The following is a 26,918-nucleotide window of genomic DNA, read 5'->3' as shown; positions in this document are numbered from 1 at the left end:
AAAGACACAGCTGCTAGAACATGTGAGTATAAAAAACTTTTTCTCTCTTCTCTTTTCTCCTTAAGTTAAATTGGAATCAGCAGTTTTTCTTTTTCTTCCCTTTAATCTTAAGGGACAGCTGGGTAGCTCAGCGGATTGAGAGCCAGCCCTAGAGACAGAAGGTCCTGGGTTAAAATCGGAACTCTGATACTTCCCAGCTGTGTGACTCTGATAGACAGAAAACAGCTGTTTTAAATCTCAGCAACAGGACCCTAAAGTCCTGGCTGGAAGAGCTGTTTCTAAATATCCTTTCCCTTAAGGAACAACTTCCTGGATTAGAAAAAAAAAAAAAAACCCCTTTGGAAAGTTTGTTGCTTTACCCTGCTCCCCACGTGTTTTGTGAAATTACAAAATATATATATATATATATATATATATATATATATATAAATGAGTACTACATTCTTTGACAATTATATGGCAGCTGAAGAATTAGGGGCATTGAGGAATGAAGGATACCTCCAAATTTTTATATTAATAGGTACTGTCATTTTTGTACTCCTCAATACTATATTTAGAGATGCTAAAATAAAAAATATTGAGGATAAAATAGAAAAAATTGAGGATAAAATGCAAGCCCAATTAGAAGATCAAAAATGTTTCTTACAGGATCAATGGGCAAACACCCACTCTACCAGAAACAGACCTGTTTCTGAACCTTTGAATGGGGAAATTTCCTTCCCTGAAATAGAGATAGAAAACACCTTCCCTATAGCCCAGTTAACAGACTGCTTCTCTCGTGTAGTGCAAATCTTGACTGAATTTAATCCCCAAAACCCTTCCCCTGCAATCCCAGTTTCTCATGTTCCCTCTCCTACAGAAAACCAAATTCCAACGCAAAGGAGATCTTGTCCTCCTAGAGAAACCTGTCCTTGTCGAACTGACCCACAGGTACAAAATTCAACTAGAGGCCTGTTTCCTCTAAGAGAAGTACCTGAATTAGGACAGAATGGGGATGTGGTGACTTTAAGACATAGGATATCGTTTACTCCCCAAGAAATAAATGAATTTACATGAAATATCCCCACATATGAACAAGATCCTTTTCTAGTAACAAAAAAGATGGGAGACATATTTTTTCAGTATAATCCGTCTTACAAGGACGTTGAGAACTTACTACAGGCTTTTTTAAGTGAACGTGAAAAAAATAAAATAATTGCTCATGTCAACAAAACCCGGGGGCGTAATGCAGCACATTGGCCATCTCAGGATCCCGAATGGGACTATAACAATCCTGAGGATTATCTACAACTATACCGTTGTAGAGAGGCCATCCTCGTGGCAATGAAGGAATGTGCAAACAGTACAGATAAGTGGATGGAACTGGAAAAAATTAAGCAAAAGGAAGAAGAAACACCTTCTAGATTTATGGATAGAATTATCGAGTTTGGGGACAGATACTTAGATTGGGACTTAACTAAAGAGAGTAGTTTAAGACAAGTTAGAAGAATCTTTGTAAATAACTCTTGCAAAGCAATTAAGAATTATTTTAGAATGCGATGCCCAAGATGGTCAGATATGGACCTTGAAGAATTGTGAAAAACAGCTATATATGTTTTAAAGGGAAACAGGGAAAAGGAGGAAGAAAATAATGATGACATGGAGGAAGTGAAGAAAAAAATAAGATATTTAATAGATAGGATGACTAAATTAGAAAGTGGGCATGATAATGAACCAACGACAATTGCCCCTCTCCAGAAATCCAATTATCAATCCATTACTTGCCACTTCTGTGAGAAGAAGGGCCACAAAATGATGGAATGTAGAACCTTTCTTAAGATGATTGGAAGGAATACACAGTTTAATAATAGCTTTAGAAATAATAACTATAGAAATGATGATAATGGTTATAGAAACCAGAATTCTAGAAATTATAATAATGACTATGGAAATAACTATAATGAATATAGAAATAAGAACTTTAGAAACCAGAATTATAGAAATAGGAATTGGGAAAATAATGACAATGCTCCAATTGAAGAAAATTATAATGATAATGAACAACAACAATATATGAGAAATGGAGCTCGTCCAAAAAATACTCAAGGTACTAATGACCCTCAGAGAGGTGCCCTTCAGGGGGGTGCCCAAGGAATATCCCAAACACAATGATGGTGTCCGGGGGTGGGGGGCTGGGGCACAGGAATCAGAGGATACAACCTTTGATTTCCCGGACCCTGATGTCCTACTACCCGTTGTCCCTATCCACTGCCCCCCCATACTAATGAACCCCATGTTACTTTAAAGGTGGGTAACACCTATTATGATTGTCTATTAGACACCGGAGCTTTCTGGTCTGTATTAAAGAGAACACCTGATTTACAATGTTATTCTATTGGCTCAGAGAATGTAATGGGAGTATCAGGAATAACCCAAAGAGTTAAAAGACTTCCTCCTAGAATGGTGTCTGTAGGACCCCTAGAGGTACAACACTCCTTCCTTTTGATGCCTGACTCCCCTTTAAATTTGCTGGGGAGGGACCTTCTGTGCAAACTCAGAGCCACAATAACCTGCTCCCCAGATGGCTCATTATCATTAGAAGTACCAGAGGAATCTTTAAATTTACTCCCTGTACTTCTCTTGGAAAACCAGGAGGCAAAAGAGCCTTCCATTTTTGAAATACCTAAAGATATACCGGAGTCTCTTTGGGCCACATTTATTGTAACTGTACACATTTATGCCAAAAGGGACTGCCCCTAATTTGGCTTTCTGTCAATGCGCCTAGCAAACATTGGTTTTGCTTTCTTTTCTTTTCTATTTCCTCTCTCACTATTCTAATTTCTCTTAGAAAATTGAATATTGTGTATATCTTTAGTTAGAAGTGAATTTAGAACTACAAAATGATTATGTTAAATGATCAATGGGGAGACTAGTCACCCAATGATCATCAGGGGGGATTGTAAACCTCAAAATTTCTTAGACTTATAAATGTTGGAAATTTCACCATTGGGAAATTTCATACTTGGAAAATTTCTTAGTGATAGTCTATTGGAATGTGAACCCAATTGACAAGGGAGGTTCTTCCTCCTCCTTTCTTAAGATTACTTTAGGACAGAAACCTTTTGCTAAACAATGGAAAGGGCTTTGACCTATGCTTAAGCATAGAACAGGAATTTCCTTGAGTCATGATTGATTTTAGAATTTATACAATAGAGATACTTGGAATGACAGAACCAGGTCTTGGAAAATACAATTTCCACCCCACTCAGTCCTAACAGGATTTAGGAAGGGCTACAGCATAGATCAAAATTTAATTATTCCAATCTCTACCCTACTCAGGGTAACAGGATTTAGGAAGGGCTGTAGCATAGATCAAGATTTAATTATTTGAGAATATGACCTTCAACAGACATGTGCAAAGCCACAGACCTCTGGGTGGTCCTGGGTTAAGTTAGAGCCACCATTGGCACAGGGAAGACATGGACAGTGATTGGTAGATGTGAGAACTGAGGGGAGGGAACTTGGATGGTTTCCTTAAAGAGAGAGGGGTCTGAGGACTGAGGGGGGGGGGTTCTTGGAGAGTTTTGGCTCTGAGTGGTTGGAGAGGTGCTCTGAGAAGCTTGCTCTGAAGGAAGCTGGAGGTGGAGGCCCCTGAGACTGTTTCTACATTTTGGTCACATGAGTAATAGGGATTGATCTCCTTGCTTTGCCCCAGCTATCTAAGGGCTTGGGCCTTTTGGCCCAGCCTAAACAGAAGGGGTAATTAAGCCCTATTCCCTTCTCTCCCCTTTCTCTCTCCCTCCCTCTCTCTATCTCTAATACCTTTCTTCATCCTGTTTGTAATTAAACTTTATAAAAGATTGACTGCTGACTTGAGTTTTCATTTAGGAATTACATAGCTGAATTCCTTGGCGACCTTAAATTAATATATATCAGTCTTTTAAAGTGATTTCCTTGTCACACTACTCAGTTTGTATTGTGGTATCTTAGGTGGTTTTCCCCTGGAACCATCCTGATCATTTCTTACAGTATTATAGTATTTCATCAATACCTTATCATTTATTGAGTCTTTCCCCAATTCAGGAGCATCAAGTCAATTTCCAATTCTTTGTCACCACACAAAAGAGTTGCTATAAATGATTGTACATACCGCTCCATTTGTTTTTCTTTGATCACTTTGGAATAGAAGGAGTACTGCTAGGTCAAAGAATATACAAAGTTTTAGTGCTTTAAACAAAGTACAAATTTGCTTTCCAGAATAGTTTGATCAGTTCACAACTCCACCAAGTGTGTCAATATCCAGATTTTCCCATATTTTCTCAGTTGTCATTTTTCTTTTCTCTAATAACGGCAAACCTGCTGTTTGAGTCTCCTTTTTCGAATTAATAGTGACTTACAGTATTGATCATGGCTATAGGAAACTTGAATTCCTTTCTGAGAACTGCTGTTTATATCCTTCGACCTTTTAGCAATTGGGAAATGACTTGCAATTTTACAAATGTGACTCAATTCACGAAATGTTTTATAGATGAGACCTTTAGGAGAAAAGTCACTGCAAGCATTTCTGGTTTTCTGCTCTTTCTAATGTTGTTTGAGTGGGTTTCCCTTGGGCAAAACTTGTCACTGGCTGTCATCAAAAGGCTTCTAGTTTATCCCCATCAGTGGAAATGTTTGATGGCCTTTAGATATTGCTACGACTTCTCAAGGAAACGCCAGTCGTTTCTGTGCTTTCCAGTGTACTAACTAGAAATGTTTTATGCCGACAAAAGATTGTTAAAGTGTCTACACAGATAACTGTTGTCTGAAGGAAACCTCCAGAGCTTACCTGTTTCCCTGCTAGCTTTATGCCACGTGACTAGACTTCCCTGGAGAGAGCTCCAAACATTGGCCCCAAAAGGATGCTGGGTAAAGGCGGGGGAGGGGGGCAGGAAGTGATCTCCCCACATTGCTTTGGATGGCTGAGAGCCAGCAGGGGGCGAGCCAGGAGGCTGGAGGAGAGTGAGACTAGAAGAGACTAGAAGAGTCTCTGCCCTCCATTTAGGAAAACTGGATGGAAACAGAACCAGCGTTTTTACACTCTTATTGCTTCGGGCCCTCAAGCTGATCGTTTCCTAACATGGACCCACCGTGCAGGCCTAGTACAGATCCCGGCCAGCCTGTAGACTCCGGGGTCAGCCGACTGTCGGAAAGGCCAAGCCCTGGAGTGGAAATTCGTGTTTGGGGCTTTTACTTCCACGACCTTCCCCGGGAGGCTCCCGAGGCTGCTGCGGGTCTTGGCTGTCCCGGCACGGAGGCCGGCTCGTCCCCAGCAACCCCCGGCCAGTGAGGAGCCTCTTTTCCGGCTCTCTAATCCTCCTCCACAGCAGCAGAAGGGGGCTTCCTAGACAGGCTACGGAGAAAGGGAGCCTGACACCGGAAACGGCCCGGATCTGGCTGGACCGGACCAGGAACCCCCTTCGGGCCTCCTCCCGGCGTCTTCCTGACTGGCTTCGGGAAGCAGCGCCAGAGAAAGTCCCCATCGGAGCACCAGAGCCCACCTGGAGATCGGTCTGCTACCCAGAATGCCCCGCGCGGTGCCCTCGGGCCCCCTTCCTGCCTGGCACAAAGCGGGAATGCCGAGACCGCGAGGAAAGCGCAGGGCCCCGAGCTGTGTTAGGAGAGAGAAGAGCTGGGAACTGGGGACGCCGGAGGCCCGGGGAAAGCCAGGAGACCCGAGCGCCCTACACTGAGCGGCCCAACACAGGCTCCAGCTGCCCAAAGCCCCACCAGAGAGGAGCGGGGGCGGGGCCGGGGCCGACCCTCAGTGGGCGCGGAGAATTGAAGGGGAGGACGGGGGGCGGGGAAGGGAGGAGGAGGGGAGAGGGGGAGCGTCCGCGCCAAGGGGCGGGGCTATCAAGCGCCGAAACAGACTGCGCAAAGGCCTCCGGGAAGCCGGAAGTGAAGCTCGCCGCCAGTTTCTCCCCTCCTCCACGTCCAAAGCTTTCTCTGACTGCTCTCAGTAGCCGATTGCGGGACTCCCTCCAGACCGCGCCTGCAGCCTCGGTAATCATGACGTGGTGGCGGGGCACCGGGGGGAAAGGGACGCCCGAGTGGAGAGCGGCCCGAGGACGAGGAGCCTGGGGGAGGGCGGGCGGCAGAGAACGTGGCTGAGTTCGAATCCTGCCTCTTAAAGAGTCCCTCTGTAGCTGGGCGGGGCTGGTTGGGCCGGAGCGGGGCGGGACCGACCGAGTTTCCTGCAGGGTTCAATGTATGCCGGGGCTGCTCTGGTGTCTGACGGGGCTTGGCTGGGGTCTTCAGATTCCTCTTCGGAATCTTCTTTGCTCCTAAAACGACCTGCGGGGAGGGACCAGGACTGGGTGCAGTTTTACTGAGCCATGCTAGGACCCAGGAGTCCTGCCTCCCAGCCTCTGGGCCCCGGACCCCCGAGCTCCTGCTCCCCCGCCCTTGGGCAGCCTCAGAGTGGTCCCAAGCAGACTCTATTCAAGCAATAAGGTGCAGAGAGAGGGCAGAGAGTGAAGAGCAGTTCAGGAGGGCTTCCTGGAGGAGGCAGATTTGTACTTTGCACAGTTGGGAAGACTGGGAGGGAGAGCCTATGAGCCGCTACGTGGGGGACAGCCAGAGAAGGTTCTCCAAGCCAGGAGCTGGAGGTGCTGTTCATGGACCCCCAGGAGGCTGGTGTGTCCCGGGGCCAAGTGGGTGGCAGGGAGGAGGGGGATGGGGCCATCAGGACTGGGACTGCCAGAGAGCATCCTGGGGGATTTGATGAGGAGGCTGGGCCAGAGGAAAGTCACCTGAGGGGCTGAATGGAGGCTGGCAGGAAGGGGAAGAGAGCCCAGGAGGCCCTGCGGTCAGGGATGGGAGCCTGAGGGAGGAGGAGGGCCTTCCCCACCGGGAGGACTTTCCTCTGGCCAAGGGAGCCCCACCTGGACTGCTGGGGAGCAGCTAGTGTAGACATGAGGACATTTTCCTGTATTTCTCTGCTTTATTCTTTTACTGTCTCTGCTTTAATGAAATTAAACCGTTCACAGGAAAAGCTGCTGGGCGGCTCCTTTCCTTGGCCTGAAGGGCTGACCTGAATTTACTCGCCTGCCGTATTCTCAGTAAACCTGAACCGATTCAAGGTTCTCCCTTATTGTGTCCAAACTCCTCATTTAACCCTGGCAGAGACGAGGCCGGGAAAGCTGGAGGAGCTTCAGGGGGGACTCACTGGGGCTGCTTTGCTGCCTCCACAGGGAGCCTGGAGTGCCCGGGATGGCCTTGGAGAGGGACAGACTCGCAGCCCAGGTAAGTGCATTCCAGCCCCAGATGGAGCCCCCTCAGCCAGGGAGGCCCTTCCCTGGCTCTGACCAAGAGGGCTGGGAAGCTGCTGCCTCCTTCCTGCTGGGCCATGTCTGTCCCCACATCCCAGGCAGGAGGAACAGCCCTTCCCGGTTCTCTCCCCAGCTTTGGGAGTGATTCCTGGGCCCTGGGGCAGCTCAGGCCCCAAGAGCTCCCCCCAGGCGCTGCCTCCCTTGTTGGATTTCTCTCTGGACACAAGTGAGCGCCCAGGACGGCCATCGACTCCTCCTTCTTCTTCCCTGTCTGGGCATCCTGTCTTTGCTCTCTGCTCTCCCAGCGACACTCACACCCTCTTCCTCTGCTTCTTTTCACCTGATCCCTCTTGAGTCACTGCTCAGCCCAAAGGCAGGGAGAAGCCATCGGCCGCCCTCCAGGCCCCCCCAGTCTGACTGAGGAGACCCCTCAGCAGCCGTGTCCAAACCAGCTCTTGTAGGTGGGATGGAGGCCGGCATTGTGGGAGGGAAGCTCTCAGGGCTCTGGGGAGATCGTTGATTCCTGAAGGGAGGATTCAGCTGGGACTGGAAGGAAGCTCCGAGGCCAGAGGCAGGAGGGAGGGAGAACCTTCCCTGCAGGGACACAGACAGCCCATGGAGAGGCCCCGATTCAGACCGTGGAAGGTCTTGGCCAAGGAACAGCCCAGTGTCCCTGGGTCAGAGGAAGAGGGAAGTGTGAGGGGAGAGGAAGGGGCTGGAAGGTCAGTTTATGCCAATGAAGCCTGTTCTAGAAATGATCGGGGTCCTTAATCTGTGACAGCCTGAATCAGGCAGCTGGGGAGGCCCCAGAGAGCTCCCCTTTGGCTTTTGTATCCACTCCAGGGTGTGACCCCCTCACTGGCCTTCTGCTGCTGAGCTCCCTGACCAGAGAGAGTCTGAGGAGTTTGGGGTGACCCCAGGAAGGACCCTCACACAGAAATGGGGACTTTTTCTCAGAAAAGGAGCTTTGAGTGTTCTTGAGCAGAGCTATTTGTACCAGAGCCAGAAGCTGGGAACATTCCTTCTCTGTTCAGTAGAAATCCTCCCTGGTCTAGTCCTTCCTTTGTTGGACAGGCTGGAGAGAAAGCGGTGAGTTTCTGGAAGGCCTGGAAGATTTCTGTGCAACTAGGCTTCTGGAGGTTCTGAGGGAGACGTCCTGGCCTTGTCTCAAAGGCATCCTGCTCAGTGGCAAAGAATGGGATACAGACAGACTGGAGTGCTTTATGATCTCCTAAAAATCAGCTTTCATCCATCTGTGCAATAATGCTCTGGGCTAAATGTTCTTATTCTCATCTCACAGAAGTTTTTCTGTTTTAAGGAATCAGAGTTTTCCATGTTTTTGGTAATTGCCTCTATCTTGAGTTTAGATAAGCATTTGTGTCATTGAATTGCAATGTAAAACACCTCTGAGGAACCCTTTCACATCTGACAATTTGGCCTTTGTGCCAGAAAAAGGAAGTGATCACGTCAAAGACCTATGACGGCAGGTAGGCTCATGCATAGTTGGTGGATTTGTCATCCATTGATTGACCATTTGGAATTTTGCCCAAAAGGCTTTCAAAGTGTGCATACCCTTTGATATAGGCATGTATCCTAGAGATCCCCAACAGAGGGAAAGAACTTATTTATACAAAGATATTTATATAGCAGGTCTTTTTGTGGTAGCAGAGAATTGGAAATGGAGGGACATTGGAGGGCAGCCTCCCCTCCTCAGGGCAAGTACACTGCAGGCACCAAGTCTCTCTGACCACAGTGTGAGTCCTCATCTCCCTTTTCCCATAAGAATATTCATCAGTGGAATTCCCTTTCATGTCAAAGTAGGGCCTCCATCCTCCCTCTATCTTCTCAGCCTTTGGCTTCTCCTCTGTACTTCCATACCTCCTCCTCTATGCTCTTCTCTTTCTGAGACAATAGAGACCACCTCCTCAGTCCTCCTTCTCTCACTCCTGTCTAAAGCCTTTGATGCTTTTGGTCCACTCTTCTCAACATTCTCTTCTCTCTAAGGTTTTAGGACACGGCTCTCTCTCCTGGTTTAGCTCCTACCTCTTTGACCTGGGATTCTCTGTCTTCTCTGCTAGCTTCTCCTCTAGATCTTGTAACAGTAGGGTTGGGGTGAGGGAGTTCCTCCAGCCCTGTCTTTGGCCCTCTGCACTTCTTTACTTGGTGATCTCATCAGCTCCCAGGGATGCAAGCACCATCTCTCTGCTGATGAGTCTCAGATCTACATTTTTTGGCCCAATCTCTCCAGTCTTACACCTCCAATTTCCTCACAGATTTCACACTAGGTGACCAGTAGACATTTTGAGCTCAGTGTGTCCTGATATGATGGATCGTTAGGGGTAATAACAAGAGGGAAAACGTGTAAATAGTTTGTTTATTAATGGGAACATTGAGAGGGAGGAGGGTAAAAGGGTACGGGTAGGTTCTGGATCTTAACCCCAAACCTAATTCCCATAAAGTTATCTTAATGGCTGTTATCTATGCCAAATAAATTAAGTTTCCCCAAACATAATCTCACAAAATAAGAGTCCAGTATATGAGCCAAGATCCCAGAAGAAATGTCCAAAGTAGGTTCAGTAGAGAAGTGGTTCTTCTGTGGTCTTCTGTCCAGCTGCCAACAACCGTCCATGCAGGTTTTCTCTCACTCAAGCTGGTATCTTCCAAAGGGCCAGAAACCTGCTAGACAGATGGAAAATCTCCAATCTCCTGCAAAAGCTTCCTCCAGCAGACTGTTTAAGTTGGAACCTTAGAATCTGCACTCAGGATCTTGACTCAGCCTCCCATGTGACTTTACATCACATGTCCCTGTCAATCAAATGGAAGTTCATATTGCAAAAGACAATCTTCCTTTTCTTATTACAGTCCCAAACACATTTTTCTCTATTACCTAGGAAAAACCCCCTCGTTATACCTGTATCGTCTTCATCCCCCAGGCTCAAAACCAAGGAGCCCCCCTTGACTCCTCACTGTCCCTTAACCACGAATCCAATATGGCGCCAGGACCTGTCAGTTTGACCTTTGCAGTATCTCTCCAACATGCCTCCTTGTGTTCTGTGTCACTGCCATCCTTCTGAAGGAGGCCCACATCACCTCCCTCCTGAACTATTAAGACAACCTGCCGCTGGGTCTGTCTCCCACAAGGCTCTTCCCACTCCAAAACCTCCTCCATTCTCCCACCAGAGTAATTTTCCTACAGCTCAGTTCTGATTGTGTCAATCTCCTACTCTGTAAACTCCAATGGCTCCCTGTTCCCTCCGGGATCAAATACAAACCATTCTGTTTGGTGTTCAAAGCCCTCTTTCCCCTCTTCTTATTCATTACTCCCCAGTCTGTATTCTAGAATCTAGGGAACCTGGCCTCCTGGATTACCTCCGCTACAGAGTTTAAAAAACCTTTTACTTCCTGTCTTAGAGTTGATGGTGAGCATCTGTTGTGAGGCAGCAGATGGCTAAGAGGTAGGCAATTGGGGGTAAGTGGCTTACCCAGGGTCACATAGGTAGGAAGTGTCAGAGGTCATATTTGAACCCAGGACCTTCTGTCTCTAGTTCTACTTCTCTATTCACAGAGTCACCCAACTGCCCCCAAATGGAAAAGTTTCGGTTTTTTTTTTGTTAACCTTTACCTTCCATCTTGGGATCAGTTCTAAGACAGAGGAGTGATGAAGTCTCAGCAGTCAGAGTTAAGTGACTTATCCAGGTTAACCCAGCTAGGAAGTGATTGAAGTCACATTTGAACCCAAGTCTTCCTGACTCCAGATCTGGCACTCTGTCCACCATGGGATCTGGCTGTGTCTCGTTCCAGACATGTTCAGTGACTTTACCTCACTTCTGGCATATTTTCCCTCCACATTTTAGATCACTGATCAATTTAAACTTCCTGTAAGTCCCAACTCAAAACTCAAAACTTTCTACAGGAAACCTTCCCTCGTCCCTCTCAGAGTACCTCCATCCTTTCCATTCTTCCCCAATTCTAGACAGAGCTTGATTTGAGTCCATGTTTCTGTGTATTGTCTCTCTCCCCCAGACTGTGAGCTCCTGGAGGAAAAGGACAGTCTTTTACCTCTTGGGGAATCCCCAGAAGGACAGAACAGGTGCTGAGTGTAGAGGGAATGGAAAGGAAAGTTTCTGGTCCTTTAGATGACCTCGTGTGTCCCATCTTCTCTGTATCTGCCTCCTCTTCTCCCCTGCAGTTCTGCAGTCCAACACAGAAAGCATCTTCCTGGAGAAGGTGGGACACCAAAGGAATCTTCCCACGATCCCCTCTGTCTTCAGTTTCACCTTTACCCTCCAGGTTTCCTCCTTCCTCCCTTTCTCCTTGTCTATAGTTTTTTGTTTTGATTTTTTTAAACGAAGTGGGATTAAGTGACTTGCCCAGAGTCACACAGCTAGGAAGTTTCTGAGGCCAGATTTGAACCTAGGACCCCCGTCTCTAGGTCTGGCTCTCAATCCATTGAGCTACCCAGCTGCCCCCTTGTCTATAGTTTTTAAAAGAAGCTTCTTTCAGCTCTCTCTGATGTTCTTCTTCTGCTACTATTAGCTTCACTTATTCACTCTTCCTGCATTTCTGCTGCTTGGGGTATTCAAGAAGCAAATGATCTCTTCCCTTTGGGGTCTTTCTAAAAACACTGCAGACTCCTCTTCACTAGTGAACATGAACTGTTCCTGCCAGCATTGTGAAGCTCATATTCTCAAATGTTGAGAGTGAAATTTAACCAAAGGGTAAACTGAGGCAGATCTCCAAGAAAGACAAGCAGAGGAATACTGCCTATCACTGAAAGGGGCCAGGGGCTTGCCTGTCTTAATGCTCCAAATCCTAAACAGAAGGTTAGATCTTGTTGATAGGTTTGAGGCAGCACAGAACAAAGACGAGACAGAGTAAGTGACATCTACCACAGGATGGAGGGTGACCAGTGGTTATAGAGCTGAGATGGTCAGAGATACTGTGATTGACTGGAATAATCAATAATAAGGGGCCAGCAGTGCCCCAGCCCTCCTTCTCTCCTCAGACTAAGAAGAGGTTTTTGTGTGAGTCCAGTGCAAGATCAGGGCCCTGACTTAGCAGCAAATCAGACATCTCTAAGATTGTTTGAGGGAGTAGAAAGACCAGACCTGATTCCCTTGTCCTCGATTGAATGTTCCAAGGCCAGTTAATGCCTTGAAATGAGGCTAGAGGTGCCCAAGAGCTGGATTCTGCACTTCCCCTGTTACAGGCTGGCTGAGTGTGGAGCTGAGGCAGGAGGCAGAGAAGCAGGACTCAGGCAGTTCCCAGACAAAAGCAGTTACTGGTAAATAGGATCAATAAGTAAATGATCTAAGATGAGCTCAGCCTTCTCTGAGGATGGGTCACCCGGGCTGCATCCCGAGTCCCCGAGCTCTGTGGAGCACCTTCTCTCCTTTCTTCTGCCTTCCACAGTGTTATCAGTAAAATATGATCTAGTGGCTCATTACCTGACTGATGAGCATTTATTAGTAGAGACAGAGAAAGAGAGGGAGGGAGAGAGGGAGGTCTCAGCCTTTCTAGATCTTCTCAATTTAGCTTGCTTGACTGGGCTTGCCAGAGATCATGACATCAGGAAAGCCCAGAGAGAAACCCCCAGCCCAGAGAGCCAGTCAGTTCAGGGGGAGGTACAAAAGCCCCCTGTCCCTCCCTCGTCTGCCTTTTATATTTCCTCCAGCTCCCCCCTCCGTGACATGGGCTGTAGAATGTTGGTGACTCTCACACTGATGCTGGCTGCCCTGGAACACAGCAACGGGGCCACAGACACATGACTGACACCTACATCCCACTGTGGGGGCCCCTGAGATCCAGGCTACTCTTGAGGTCCCCTAGAGAGTTCTCTTCACACACCAAAAACTCCTCAGCTTCCCTCCAGAGCATCCTAGAATTGCTCTTCTAAAACTTCCATTGGGCTCTTAAAGGCTCAGCTTCTATTACTGGCTCTGATACTAACAAAGGATGTTGGGCCCCTCCTCTGTGGGTCAGTTTCTTCCTGTAACTGACCAGAGGTGGGGTCTTCAATGTGATGTGACTTTCAGCCCTCTGTGCTCTGTCTTGGGCTGCTCTAGGAGGTGGTTTCGTTCAAGGATGTGGCTGTGGACTTCACAAGAGAGGAGTGGCGCCTCCTGTCCCCTTCCCAGAAGGAGCTGTACAAGGAGGTGATGCTCGAGAATGCCCGGAACCTGCTCTCTGTGGGTAAGGAGCCTCTCCCTGCTGCCCGAGTCTGCCTTCCAAGGGAATGTCCTGAGCAGCAGGCAGGGGTGGGATCAGTTTTTAGGCATGAGAGCTGGTATGCTGAGTCCCCGAGCCAGGGCCCTCCTGCTGCCTAGTTCTCCTATAAAAGGACTTTGCATTATATATTAGGATGTTGGGGGCTCCCTTAGGATGTTTGGTGCTTTTGAATTCTGATATCAAATGCATGTTGGAGAATCTCAGATTTGGAAGTAATCTTAGAGCTGATTCTGTCTCTTCTCTTTAGGCCTTGGAATTAGGTCTCCCAAACCCATCTGAGAAAACTGTTCAGGAGGCTGTTCCTCCCACCCTCTTCCCCTCTTGGGGATCTTTTTCTCTTTAATCATTATAAACTCACAGCTCCTTGGTGTCACCAGGAGAGATGGTATCTTCTTAGTCTTCCTTCTTATTGCCCTAAGCCTCCAGCAGAGACAGTAAAGAAGGGAGGGAAGGAATGAAGAGTTTATTATGACCTGCTATTGCCTGGGGCTCTCCGGCTGCTTTTCTCAGTAATATTCTGGCACTTCTTCCTCACCTTCATCTTCCTAATTAAGTGATAAAATTATCCCTATTTTACAGATGAGGAAATAGATTTGATTGAGTGGCTTATCCTCAGGCACCCATATAGGAACTGTTTGTGGTAAAATGTAAACTGAGGCCTTCCTGCCTCTAATCCCAGGCCCCTGCCCCCCTCCCCTTCTTGCTGGTTCTCATTTCCAGATAATGGAAAACTATGGACTCAGTCTAGCTTTGTCTAAAGAAAATGCCTCAGAACCAAATGTTAGGGTTCCACATTGGTTCCCTGACCTTCTTTCCCCTCCTTTCCCCACCCTAAATGCTGTGGAAACTCCTTCTAGGGCCCCCGAAAGCCGTGCTTGCACACCTCTGTGATTCTCAGAATGAATGGACTGGCTGGGAGATAGCATTGGGCCCAAGTAGGATTGTTGAATTTCACAGGAAAGGAGGCAGAGCTCCAGGAGATAAGAGTCCACCAGGCTCAAAGAGGTGTCAGAGAGGGAGGAGAATGCAGGGTGATGGGACAGAAGTCGATTCCTCAAGGTCCCTGTGTCTGGAACTTCAGACTGACCCAAAACACTGACCCTTGCATCTAGTTTGGAAGCTTAGGAGTCTCTTCCAGAATGGACCAGAACAGAATGGGGGATGGAAAGGAGGGGCTGTTGCTCATTCAAGGTCCCCCAGGAGGTTAACAAGTCCATCCTACCCTGGGCTATTGCATTTTATTCACTGAGGTGGGGGATGGGGGTGGGAGAGCAGACTCCTAGAGGAACGCCATGGACAGATTCTCTTGAGTGAAGTCACTGGACTCCCCCAACTTTCCCTCAAGAGAACTCACTGATGAACTTCTCTCAATTCTCCTCCCTGACTGTTCCCCATGCCTAGGACTTCCAGCTCCCCCAGAAGAAGTGATCTCTTATTTGGAGCAAAGGGAAACCCTGTGGATGCTGGAGCAAGAAGGCCTGAGGAGCTGCTACTCAGGTGAAGGAGGAAAAAAGAGACATGGGAGAGCCAGAATGACCGGAGGCTTCTGGGTGCTCTGGTGAAGCCAGTGCTAGATTTGGAGGCAGGAGGATCCAAAATGGAATTCTTTTTCAGAGGTTTTACTAAGGGCTCCCTGAGCAAGTCAGTGAACCCTTGAGCCTCAGTTTCCCCATCTGTGAGATTAGGCTGTTGGATTCCATTTCCTATCAGCTCGCTTCATGAGATCTGCCTTTGATCCTCTAAGAAGTCATTGTTTTAGACTGAAAGGCTTGAAAGTCTCCTCCAGGAGCCAGAAGGGTTGAGCTCATCCCCTCTGAGCTCTTTAGTATCCAGACACATGTATGAGGGCTTGCTCTATGCCGGGTCCTGGGTTAAGTGATGGGGGACATAAAGCGCTGCAGTGGACATCCCCTGCTCTCCAGGAATTCACCCTCTGTTAGAGCAGATAGCAACATGGCAACAGTTCTATAGAACCCCTCTAGATCCCAGCTCCAAGGAAGCTAGTTATGAGAGGGAAGTCTCTGCAGGGAAGGAGCACTGGAGAGGTCTAATGGGGAAGGTGTCTTGGGGCTTCAGGAGAGCCAGACTGAGGTTCTGGGGGGAAATATAATAGAGAAAACAAAGGAGAAGCACCAAGATAACCTGACCTGCAGCCCATGAGCAGGAATGAAGACTGCTGTCTTCCTTGGAAGTAAAACTAAGCTTTCCCTAAATCATCAGCCCAAGCCTTTTCCTGATCTCTTGGTTCCAGTCTTTGTGCTGCTCTTGGACAATCAGGTGACCACAGCACCTCACTTTCAGGAGATGAGAGCCTTGAGAGAAGCCTCTGAGATCTCCAGCATTGGGTCTACTCTAGTTCCAACAGAGTTACTGTTGACTGCTGAATAATTCGGGGAAGAGAGGGGCAGAAACAGCTGAGGCCAGAGGATGTATTTGCCTTCCAGGAGAGTCCAGACTAGGATCCTTGTAGAGTTTGGACCTGACATAATCCCAGGGCCCAGTCAGTAAACATGTATTAAATAAGAAATATGTTAGAGGAACCAAGGTTAGCTCTGCACATACAAAGGAAGGATACCACCAATCTGGGCTGTCCTGGAGCTCACAATCTAGAATCCAGATTTGAAGATAGTTTAGAAAGAAGTAACAGATCCTCAATCTCACTCTCAGATGATCCAGGGAGAAAGGAGTGTTGGGGAATGGAAATGCATTTCATTCAACAGGGAAATCAGAAAATAGAAGAGTGAAGAGAATGACAGTTTAAGGAGAAAAACAGTCAAAGGAGGAAGTAATCCCAGTTCTAGTGATAAAAATGAACACCATTTGCATGTGGCTCATAGTATGTGTCATATATACTTTAAAAATTTTATCTCTTTTTATCCTCGTAGGAACCCTGGCAGTTACTTCATATTATTATGTCCATGTTATAGTTAAAGAACCTGAGACCAACAGAATTTCTGTGACTTATTCATAGTTAAGAATCCTAGCGAGTTTCTCAGGTCCAATGAGAATGCACCATCACCTATATTGGAATTTTAAAAAAGAGTATCATGAATATGCCTTTACCTATATGAAGTGGGAAATACAAAGAGAATTGTAGGATTTTTCTTGCCCATTTCCTTACAGAAGGATCCAGGACTCAACATAGTATATGAGACATCTTTTTAAACATGGGCAATGCCATGTTTTTATTTACTTTGTATTTAGAAGAAGGATTTTATTAAAAAGAGGCATTGAAAGAAAAGTAATGGCTTCTCGCAAGGAGTTGGGAACTTAACAAAATCTTTTATACCTTGGATAAATGCAAAAATGATTGCTGAATTTCTTCATCTGATCTCAAATACTGGAACAAAAAATAAGGTTGAAAGCAATCATGAAGGGAATTACATAATGATGACAGAGTAGCTAGATGATGAAATAACATTTCATCATTTAGAATATTTAGTATATTTAGTTTACATGCACCCAGTGGTGTCATACCTGTGAAGACAAAATTGAATGTCTAGACAATGAAAATGAAAGCAAAAAGTTTGAAAGTAAATTGTTTAGTATTGTGGACAGAGCACGCCTAGTCACAGGATTTGGTCTCAGCTGCCAGGATTTCAGGTCATGTCACTCAGCCAGCCTTTCTAAGGTCGTGGTCTGAGTTAGGAATTTAATAAAGTTAGCTTGTTCTGAATCCCAAATTTCTTACGAAGAGCCAATGAGATCAGCGGGGTTTTCAAAGAATAGCTTGTGCCCATTTAAGTTGGAAGTCTTTTTCTTACCTTAGGTAATAAGATAGAAAGTGGTTTATTTTTTGACAGTTGAGGCTTGGAGATAGTTATATATGTGTATATGTCACTCTATATGTATTTTTTACTGATTATTTCTTTTAGAAGGAGAGATTAGACCTGAAATGAAGATAAATCCAACAGAGGTGAGTTGTCTCGTGGAAGAAATGGACTTACAAAGATTCATGCATAGGGATCCTGATGACTTTGCTTCTAGGGAATTGTCTGTTGCCCATAAAAATTCATCTTATATTGAACATCAAAGAATACAACCTGAAGAAAAATCTAGTGAAAATAATGAGTTTAGAAAGACTTTTGTACACAGATCCAGTCTTGCTGGACATGAAAAAATCCACATTAGCAAGGAACGTTATATATACAAGCAATGTGGAAATACATTCAGTGAGATCTCCAATTTTACTGGACGTCAGAAAATCCACAGTAGGGAGAAATCTTATGAATGTAATCAACGTGTAAAGGCATTCAGTATGAGTTCCCATCTTGCTATACATCAAAGAATCCATGCAGGGGAAACAGTGTATGAACGTAAGCAATGTGGAAAGGCATTCAGTCAGAAGTCCAGTTTTGCTGTACATCAGAGAATGATCACTGGGGAGAAACCTTATGAATGTAAGCAGTGTGGAAAGACATTCACTCGCACTTCTAGTCTTGCTATACATCAGAGAATCCACACTGGGGAGAAACCTTATGAATGCAAGCAGTGTGGAAAGACATTCACTCAGGGGTCTGGTCTTGCTATACATCAGAGAATGCACACTGGGGAGCAACATTATGAGTGCAAGCAGTGTGGAAAGGCATTCAAGTGGAGGTCTTATCTTGCTGTACATCACAGAATGCACACTGGGGAGAAACCTTATAAATGCAATCAGTGTGGAAACACTTTCACGTCCACCTCCAGTCTTGCTATACATCTGAGAATCCACACTGGGGAAAAACCTTATGAATGCAAGCAATGTGGAAAAAAATTCAATCAGAGGAACCATCTTGCTGTACATCAGAGAATCCACACTGGGGAGAAACCTTATGAATGCAAGCAATGTGGAAAGACATTTTCTTGCACCTCCAGTCTTGCTGTACATCTTAGAATCCACACTGGGGAGAAACCTTATGAATGCCAGCAGTGTGGAAATACATTTACTTGCACCTCCAGTCTTGTTGTACATCAGAGAATTCATACTGGGGAGAAACCTTATGAATGCAAGCAATGTGGAAAGACATTCACTCGCACCTCCAGGCTTGCTGTACATCAGAGAATCCACACTGGGGAGAAACCTTATGAATGCAAGCAATGTGGAAAGACATTCAATCAGAGTTCCCATCTTGCTGTACATCAGAGAATGCACACAGGAGAGAAACCTTATGAATGCAATCAGTGTGGAAAGACTTTCACGTGCAACTCCAGTCTTGTTGTGCATCAGAGAATCCACACTGGGGAGAAACCTTATGAATGTAAGCAATGTGGAAAGACATTTACTTGCACATCCAGTCTTGGTAAACATCAGAGAACACACACTGGAGAGAAACCTTATGAATGCACACAGTGTGGAAAGACATTCAATCAGAGGTACAAGCTTGCTGTACATCTTAGAATCCACACTGGGGAGAAACCTTATGAATGCCAGCAGTGTGGAAAGACATTCAATCAGAAGTCCAATCTTGCTTCACATCAGAGAACCCACCTGGGAGAGGTCTTGTGAATACCAGTAATGTGGAACAACATTTAGTTGTGGCTTCAATCATGCTCAATGTGAAAGCCACACTAGAGAGAAACCTGAAGAATGAAAACTGGAAAGGTGTTCATATTCAGCTCCACTTTTATGTTGTGGAGGAAAGTTTCATACTTTTTGGGGAAGCATTCTCGAATTAAAAATCTCTTACCCTAAAAACTGATTCTAAATATCCCATTTATCCTGTTCCTCCATGCTGGCACAGACAGCATATAAATTTGATGGAGCCCTGTTTCTCACACTTCTCTACCTATCAGGGTAGCTGAGAACATGGGGATTTTTGAGCAACTAGGAAAACAGTCATGTGATTCTATTTTAAACATTTAATTTTGTGTGTTAATCCAAATCTTATGTGTTTTAAAATAATAGTAGTAGTAGTAGTCTCTTGGTAACCGAGGATGACTTATGTTTTTTGTGCACAAAGACACTTGTGCATGAAGATTTAAGTGGAAAAGTCAATGCATAGAGACAGTCCCACTCTCTCGGCTTTGGAAGCCTGGGTCCAGTGGCACGAAAAGTCGTTACACCTGGAGACTTCCTCAGCTGCATTGGATGGCCGTGTTGTCTTTTGTGCTCCAACACTCCCTGAGCACTCCACAGTGCTTTGCTGCGTCGCCATCTCAGCCGTTGAACCTTCTTATTGGTTTCTTCCGCCTGTTCCACCTAAGCAGTCTTCACATGCTGGGTGAGCAAAGCCCTAATTCACCAGGGTCTACGACCTGATGGCTATCCTCACAAGGTTTAGCCAGCTTGTCGAAGCCGTTGCCCAGGGTGTGGCCGCTGCCTCATGCTAGCAGCTACTGGGAGCCACAAGTGAGAGCTGGGTGTCAGGTGAGGGTCAGAGGCTGGAGAGCTGCCCTAAGAGGGCACGACAAGCTCTCCATACCAGAGATACTACCCCTCAACAAACAACATATGTATCAGGATACAGGCACTGAGTTTAAGAGTACTTTTCCTAAATTCCTATATCTATTGTTATAGACCCTTATTTTCTCTTCATAAAGGAATGAATTCACAGAGCAATGGAGTCTGGAGAACTACAAAATCAACTCCAGACTCCAGCTTCCTTCCCCTCCCTAGTGTCACCATCCACCTATATTCCATAGGTCACATCTCTGGGATATCCCATATTGAGGTAGAGTTCTGCACTGAGCAGAGTGTGGAGGAATCTCATTTTGGCTGTGTTGTAGAGACTGGGCAGGGCAAAATCGGAAGTGGGTCTAGGGAGATGTATTTCTCCCCTAAATTTCAGGATACTCTAGGTAATTGAAAGAACCTGTGCTGCCAGGAGCAGTAGTTATTTGAGATAAGTAATTCGTTGCTCGTCCATATAGTGGGCCCTCCTTGCAGTTCTACTTCCTGTCTGTACTTTGGAGGAGTAACCTTCTTTGCCCTCCCCTCTTGGGGTAAAAAGCCAGAAGCCAAGTGTTTCCAGGGACCTGTTTTCAGGCTAAATGACTGGGTACTGAGAACCACCTGTGGCTTAGATAATGGAAAGTAGACTACAAAGCAAATTAGGGCTAAAATTTGTTAATTTTACCTTAGTAATCAACACCTGTAATAACAAAAGATTAAGATGAACTCTTCATCCAGTTTTCTGGAATTTTAATCTGGAGATAGAATCTTGTTAGTTTCTGGGTTGCTTCCCTCCCAAGTGGATGAATCGAGGAGGGTTAGAGTCTTAATTGTTGCTAAAAGACACATACATACCTGGATTAAGGGTTCACAGTGAACAATGTCTATCTAGCTACTGACAATATGAAGGAAACAGATTTGTACATGCCCAGCCAGAAGAGTCCAGCTTCAAGGACTCCCACCTTACAGAAGCAGCAACAGCAACATCAGCAGTAAGAACAGCAGCAGCAGGAGGAACATCCAAGCAGTGAGGGAGGGAGGGAGGAGAAGGCAGCAGCAGCAAGCCCAGAAAACTTGCACAAGGCCATGGCAGGAGAAACATCCTTAGTTTTCAAACTAATCTACTCCTAATTGAGGGTTCTGAACTCCACTTCTGTGGTCACAGTAAATATAAGTTTAGTTTTGTGTGGGTGAACATGTTATTTTTATTTGGTCAATTTCAAACATTATTCATTGGATACAAAAACCATTTTCTTTTCCTCCCTCCCTTCCCTCCCCCCCCCCAGCTGACGCCCAATTCCACAGGGTATTATATGTGTCCTTGATCCAAACCCATTTCCAAGTTATTGGTATTTGCACTAGGGTGTTCATTCAGAGTCCACATCCCCAATCATATCCCCTTGGCCCCTGTAATCAAGCAGTTGCCTTTCCTCTTCCTCGGTGTGTTTACTCCCACAGTTTGTCCTCTGCTTGTGGATAGTTTTTTTTTTTTCCTCATAGACTGCTGCAGATTGTTCAGGGACATTGCATTGACACTAGTGGAGAAATCCATTATGTTTGATTGTATCACAGTGTATCGGTCTCTGTGTACAATATTCTCCTGGTCCGACTCCTTTCGCTTTGCATCACTTCCTGGAGGTTGTTCCAGTCCCCATGGAATTCCTCCACTTTATTATTCCTTTGAGCACAATAGTACTCCATTTCAATGCCATTTCAAAACCCCTACCATACCACTATGAATATGGATTCACTGCTTCCTCTGATTATAGGAAGTACATAATGACAGGGAGTCAATGGGCTCCCAGGAGATGATGTTCTTTTTTAGGGTAACAGATTTTCAATTTCCCCTGATGATCATTTCGGGATGCTAGTATCCCCAATTTGATCATTTAACATAATCAACTTTTAAATTTGAGGAATTTGGTGATAGAGGGGAAAAGAAAAATCCCATTTGCTAGGTCCATTGACAAAAAGCCACTTAGGGAGCAGTCCCCTTCAGCATAAGATTATACATGCAAAGCAAATGCATTTAACCCCACATATTTCAGATCACCCCATCCCAATGTTCACTCTGGATCTTCTGGTGCAGTATATTGTCTGTGGAGTCACCTTTATGGTGCCTACTCCAAACAGTTCACTTTCTGGATTGGGAGAGGTAGCATGTTTCTTATCCTAAAATTACTCTGAAAAGAATTTAAAGTTTGCATTGTAGAATAATAATACATTCCCCCCTGAAGAGGGTGTTGAAAAATACAGAGATCATGTAGGGATGCATGGCTGAGTTATGAGGTATGTGAATCAATTGACAAGAGAAATTAAAGACATCAAAGAAATCCAAAGAAAAATAATTTCTGGATAAGATACAAACTATCGAAGTCTTGTATAAAAAAATTGGCTGACTGCCTTTGAATATAACAACAAGGCTGAGGGGAAGATTTCCATCCACTCTGGTCCACAGAGTGGAGACTTGCAGCCTCCTAGATTCCTTCTTCCTACCTGCCATGGAATCTTGTTTGTGAGATTCTGGCTTCCCTGTTGGATTTAGTTTTGTTGTGTAGTTATTTAGATAGGTTAGCTTAGGTAATTAATTATAGTGTGCAAATATTTTGAACCTATGGTCAGATATAACCTCTCCCTCATCCATTCCGCATTCTTCCTTTCATTGTTAATAAATTCTTTTATTTAAATGTGTTTCCCTTTTGTATAAAACCTCTTTCCTATAATCCCCTATAGCACAGTCACAACTATAGGAAGTTGCCATATTATAAGACATAAAAAAAGACTAGATTTTTGTGTGAGAGGGAAGTGTCATTCCCTGGTCTGATTTTACCTTCATGTTCAGGGATAGGGGGAACCAGGATGATCGCCAAACTTCAGTACTGGTCTATGAGTATTTCACGAAGAGTGTGGTAAAAGGTGTTCTACTTCTTAATTCATGTGAAGCTCCACAACCTTAAATCCCACACTAGCTTCAAGTCCTTTCCTATTGGCTTAGAAGTTCATCAGTCCTACCTGAATTCTTTTGTCCTTTTTGACCTTGTACTTTATTGGCATTATGCAAGTAGCTTTGTGCTTCTAATGCCTCTTTTTGTATTCCCTTCTCCTGGAATCAGATAGAATCATTAAGCAAAGCCCCATAATTTTTTTTAAAAAACAATGGCATCATTTTTATAGTCTAAAGGTTTCTGTGTATGCATTGACATCAGGGCAAATGTATTTTAAACTTATATTACTGCAAAATCAAAAAAGAAAGAAAATCTTAATCCTATTGGCATGTGCTTCTAACGCAAAATGAGAGAAAAAACTGAAATGGTATATTGCACATGCAAGAGAAACAACAACGTTTTAAAAATACATATATAGTTTACAATCATTGACACACTGTCAGCTAAGGAAAAGTAGAATACAAAGGTTTCTCAATAATGAGATCCACTTTTTTTAAAAAACGTGGCCATGATCCACTGTGAGTACATGCCAATGATAAAGTAACAGTTTTTTATAAAGACCAGTAATACAACAGGTAATACACATTAAAAAACTATCAAAATCCCCAAAGTTATAATAGCCCATTTAGTGAAAATAGCAAACCCATTCTCATTCAGATCAACATGAGTACTGTATGACATTTAAAGGTAATGTAAACTTGTCATAATTTTTTCAGGTGTAGCAATGTTTCAACCTTGGCTGAGATATTTTAAAAAATTTATTACTAGGTGAACACAGAATAGTATACATGTCAGACCTTTGGGAAGGGAAAGATTTTAAAACCAAGCAAGACTTAGGAAGAGTCACAAAATGCAAAATAAATAATTTTGACTACATCAAATTAAAAAGTTTCTGTACAAACAAAACCAATGTAACTAAAACCAGAAGGGAAGCAACAAACTGGGAAACAATCTTCATAAAAACCTCTGACAAAGGTATAATTACTCAAATTTACAAAGAGCTAAATCAATTGTACAAAAATCAAGCCATTCTCTAATTGATAAAATGGGCGAGGGACATGAATAGGCAATTTTCAGTTAAAGAAATCAAGACTATTAATAAGCACATGAAAAAGTGTTCTAAATCTCTTATAATCAGAGAGATGCAAATCAAAACAACTCTGATGTATCACCTCACACCTAGCAGATTGACTAACATGACAGCAAAGGCAAGTAATGAATGCTGGAGGGGATGTGGCAAAGTTGGGACATTAATGCATTGCTGGTGGAGTTGTGAATTGATCCAACCATTCTGGAGGGCAATTTCGAACTATGCCCAAAGGGCGCTAAAAGACTGTCTGCCCTTTGATCTAGACATAGCACTGCTGGGTTTGTACCCCAAAGAGATAATAAGGAAAAAGACTTGTACAAGAATATTCATAGCTGCACTCTTTGTGGTGGCCAAAAATTGGAAAATGAGGGGATGCCCTTCCATTGGGAAATGGCTGAACAAATTGTGGTATATTTTGGTAATGGAATACTATTGTGCTAAAAGGGATAATAAAGTGGAGGAATTCCATGGAGACTGGAACAACATCCAGGAAGTGATGCAGAGTGAGAGGAGCAGAACCAGGAGAACATTGTACACAGAGACGGATACACTGTGGTACAAGAGAACATAATGGACTTCTCCAGTAATGGCTTTACAATGTCCCTGAACAACCTGCAGCAATCTATGAGAAAAAAAAAAAACTATCCTCAAGCAGAGGACAAACTGAGGGAGTAAAAACACTGAGGAAAAGCAACTGCTTGACTACAGAGTTTGAGGGGACATGATCAAGGAGACATGCTAAATGAGCGTCCTAATGCAAATACCAACAACAAGGAAATGGGTTCAGAGCAAGGACACATGTGATACCCAGACGAATCGCCTGTTGGCTAGGGAAGGGGTGGCAGGGGGTTGGGGGGGGGGAAGAAAAGAAAATGATGTTTCCAATGAACAATGTATTAAAATGACCAAATAAAATGTTTTAAAAACTAAAAAAAAGAAATTAAAAAAATTTATTACTGCCATCCTTACAAAATGTGGCAGAGGAGTCTAGAAAAAACCCAAACTCTGTACTGTTGGTGTTGGGTCTAAAAATGTTACTAAGAATCTAGATCGTTCTGGTGGAAATGTATAGTAAGCTGAAGAGTTACAAATGAGAGATGCTCCCTCTGGGGCGCCATCAAGAGGTATGATACTCTGGGATCAACTTCCCAACTCCTTTGGTATGAGACTGTCAAAGCCTATCCATTCACATTTTTACAAATATGGGAGGTGGGGATTATAATTCTACTTCACTTCAGCTACTAAAATGGACCCTTTACCTCTCATTACAAATAACTCAGAGGCAGGCAAGATGTTCAGAATTGTTGAAAGAAAAAATCTAAAAATCCATGTTTGAAGAACCCTTAAAATCAATTTGAGATATTTAGGTCATTAAATTTTCCAAAGGTTGTTATAGACTTGTAACCAGTTTTGATGAAGTCTATCCATCATCTATATGACAATTAACAATAAAAAGCCATATTTGTTGCCATATAGCTGAGCACAATAGTTTTTAATGATTGGCTTAATTTCGGCTTCATTAGAGTGAGGTCTCCCTTTTCATCTATGATACTATCAATTTGGTTTTCTTCTTCCCTTTTTAAAGTTAGATTGACCAGTACTTTGTCTATTTTATTTGTTTTTTTTCAAAGTCCCAGCTTCTAGTCTTATTTATTAAATAAATAGTTCTTTGACATTCAATTTTATTAATTTCTCCTATCCTCTGAAGGCTTTGATGGGATTAAGGCTGACTGGGTTGCTGGATGTGCCCTGAGGTCAAAACCTCAGGGAGGGGGTGGAAATGTGGAGTGTCTCTGCTTTTGCAACTTTGCCTCTCACTCTGCACTCAGCGTTTCTCCTCTATCTGCTTCCCCACTGCCTGTAGGATGCTCTGAGCCTGGCACAAATTTGCCCTCAGGGTACTCCCTCCAGACCAGCACCTTTGCCCTTCCAGAGGTTCCAGCTGCCACTGGAGACTTAGTGCTGTAGGTGGGGGAAGGGGTTTCAGCACCTTCCTTCATCTTTCCCCTTCAACCCAAGTGTTCTCGAAATCTGGCTTTGGAGGGTGTACCTTTTAAGTTGAGTCCAGCAGGAGGGTTCCTTGGGTCTTTCTTGTTGTTGGATTTGATTTTCAGCCCCCTAGAAGCATTTAGTTTGTAATTGGTAAGGTAGGGTTTTCAGAGGTCAGAACTTTCGCTGCCTCTACACTGTGTGATCTTTACATTTCTTCCATCTTGCTTGTTCTAGCAACCAAAATTGTACACACCTACACTACCCGGGAATGTGCTAGTCAATGACAAATCAGAAATAACTAACTACCCACCTGGGCTGTCCTAAGCCAAACTTGAGCCACCATTGGCATGTGTGAAGTGCAGGAAGTGAGGTAGGGAACAGCCTCTGGAGTTCGCATACTTCCTGTAGACAGGGCTAGGCACCCGTTCATTCTAGGAGCTCGAGCAGGGAGGAAGCGCTCAGGCAACTTTCCTTCAGATCGGTCTTGTGAGTAAAGGACTGATTCCCTTCTCTGCCTTGATCTTTCAAGGCCTAAACTCCCTCTGGCTCTGCCAGAAGGTTGAGTTAACCTCTTTCCTTGTCCCCTTCTTTCCTTCTCTGCCTCTCTTTCTTTCTTACTCCCATCATAATTAAACTGCAATAAACCTCCATTCTGACTTGAGTGTTTTCATTTAGGAATTTTTAGGAATTTCATAAGTGAATTCCTTGGCGACCTTAAATTAATATATATCAGTCTTTTAAAGTGATTTCAATATCACAGTGTGGCTGACCATGAAAGTCTAACGAGTCCCCTCAATAAATTTCCTGAACTTTCTTGCCTTTCACTCTACTTTCTCCTCAATCAGTCAGTACTTTTTAATAGCTAACTCTGCTTAAAGACACAGCTGCTAGAACAGGTGAGTATAAAATACTTTTTCTCTCTTCTCTTTTCTCCTTAAGTCAAATTGGAATCAGCAGTTTTTTCCCTTTTAAAGGGCAGCTGGGTGTCTCAGTGGATTCAG

The 26,918-nt window shown here is 44.5% G+C and overlaps 1 protein-coding gene across 3 annotated transcripts; it reads left to right on the top strand.

Annotated features, from left to right (window-relative positions):
• The first annotated feature begins 4,323 nt into the window (after window positions 1–4,323).
• LOC100617395 (zinc finger protein 420-like) lies at window positions 4,324–26,565 on the top strand. 3 transcript variants are annotated; one of them, XM_056820250.1, is made up of 5 exons: window positions 4,324–6,021; window positions 7,008–7,263; window positions 13,355–13,481; window positions 14,919–15,014; window positions 17,393–26,565. In XM_056820250.1, the coding sequence occupies exons 2-5, from the start codon at window positions 7,231–7,233 to the stop codon at window positions 19,003–19,005; spliced, it is 1,869 nt and encodes a 622-aa protein (XP_056676228.1). In that variant the 5' UTR covers window positions 4,324–6,021; window positions 7,008–7,230; the 3' UTR covers window positions 19,006–26,565. The 3 variants fall into 3 exon arrangements, with proteins under 3 accessions (XP_056676228.1, XP_056676225.1, XP_056676226.1); XM_056820247.1 differs by having other exon boundaries at window positions 5,124–6,021; window positions 7,144–7,263; XM_056820248.1 differs by lacking the exon at window positions 14,919–15,014 and having other exon boundaries at window positions 5,124–6,021; window positions 7,144–7,263.
• The last annotated feature ends 353 nt before the right edge of the window (window positions 26,566–26,918 follow it).

This window comes from Monodelphis domestica, chromosome 3, assembly GCF_027887165.1.
Source record: "Monodelphis domestica isolate mMonDom1 chromosome 3, mMonDom1.pri, whole genome shotgun sequence".
In the NCBI taxonomy this organism is placed as follows: domain Eukaryota; kingdom Metazoa; phylum Chordata; class Mammalia; order Didelphimorphia; family Didelphidae; genus Monodelphis; species Monodelphis domestica.
Note: the sequence above shows the minus strand (reverse complement) of the source record. Positions and strands in the feature narration are given on the sequence as shown.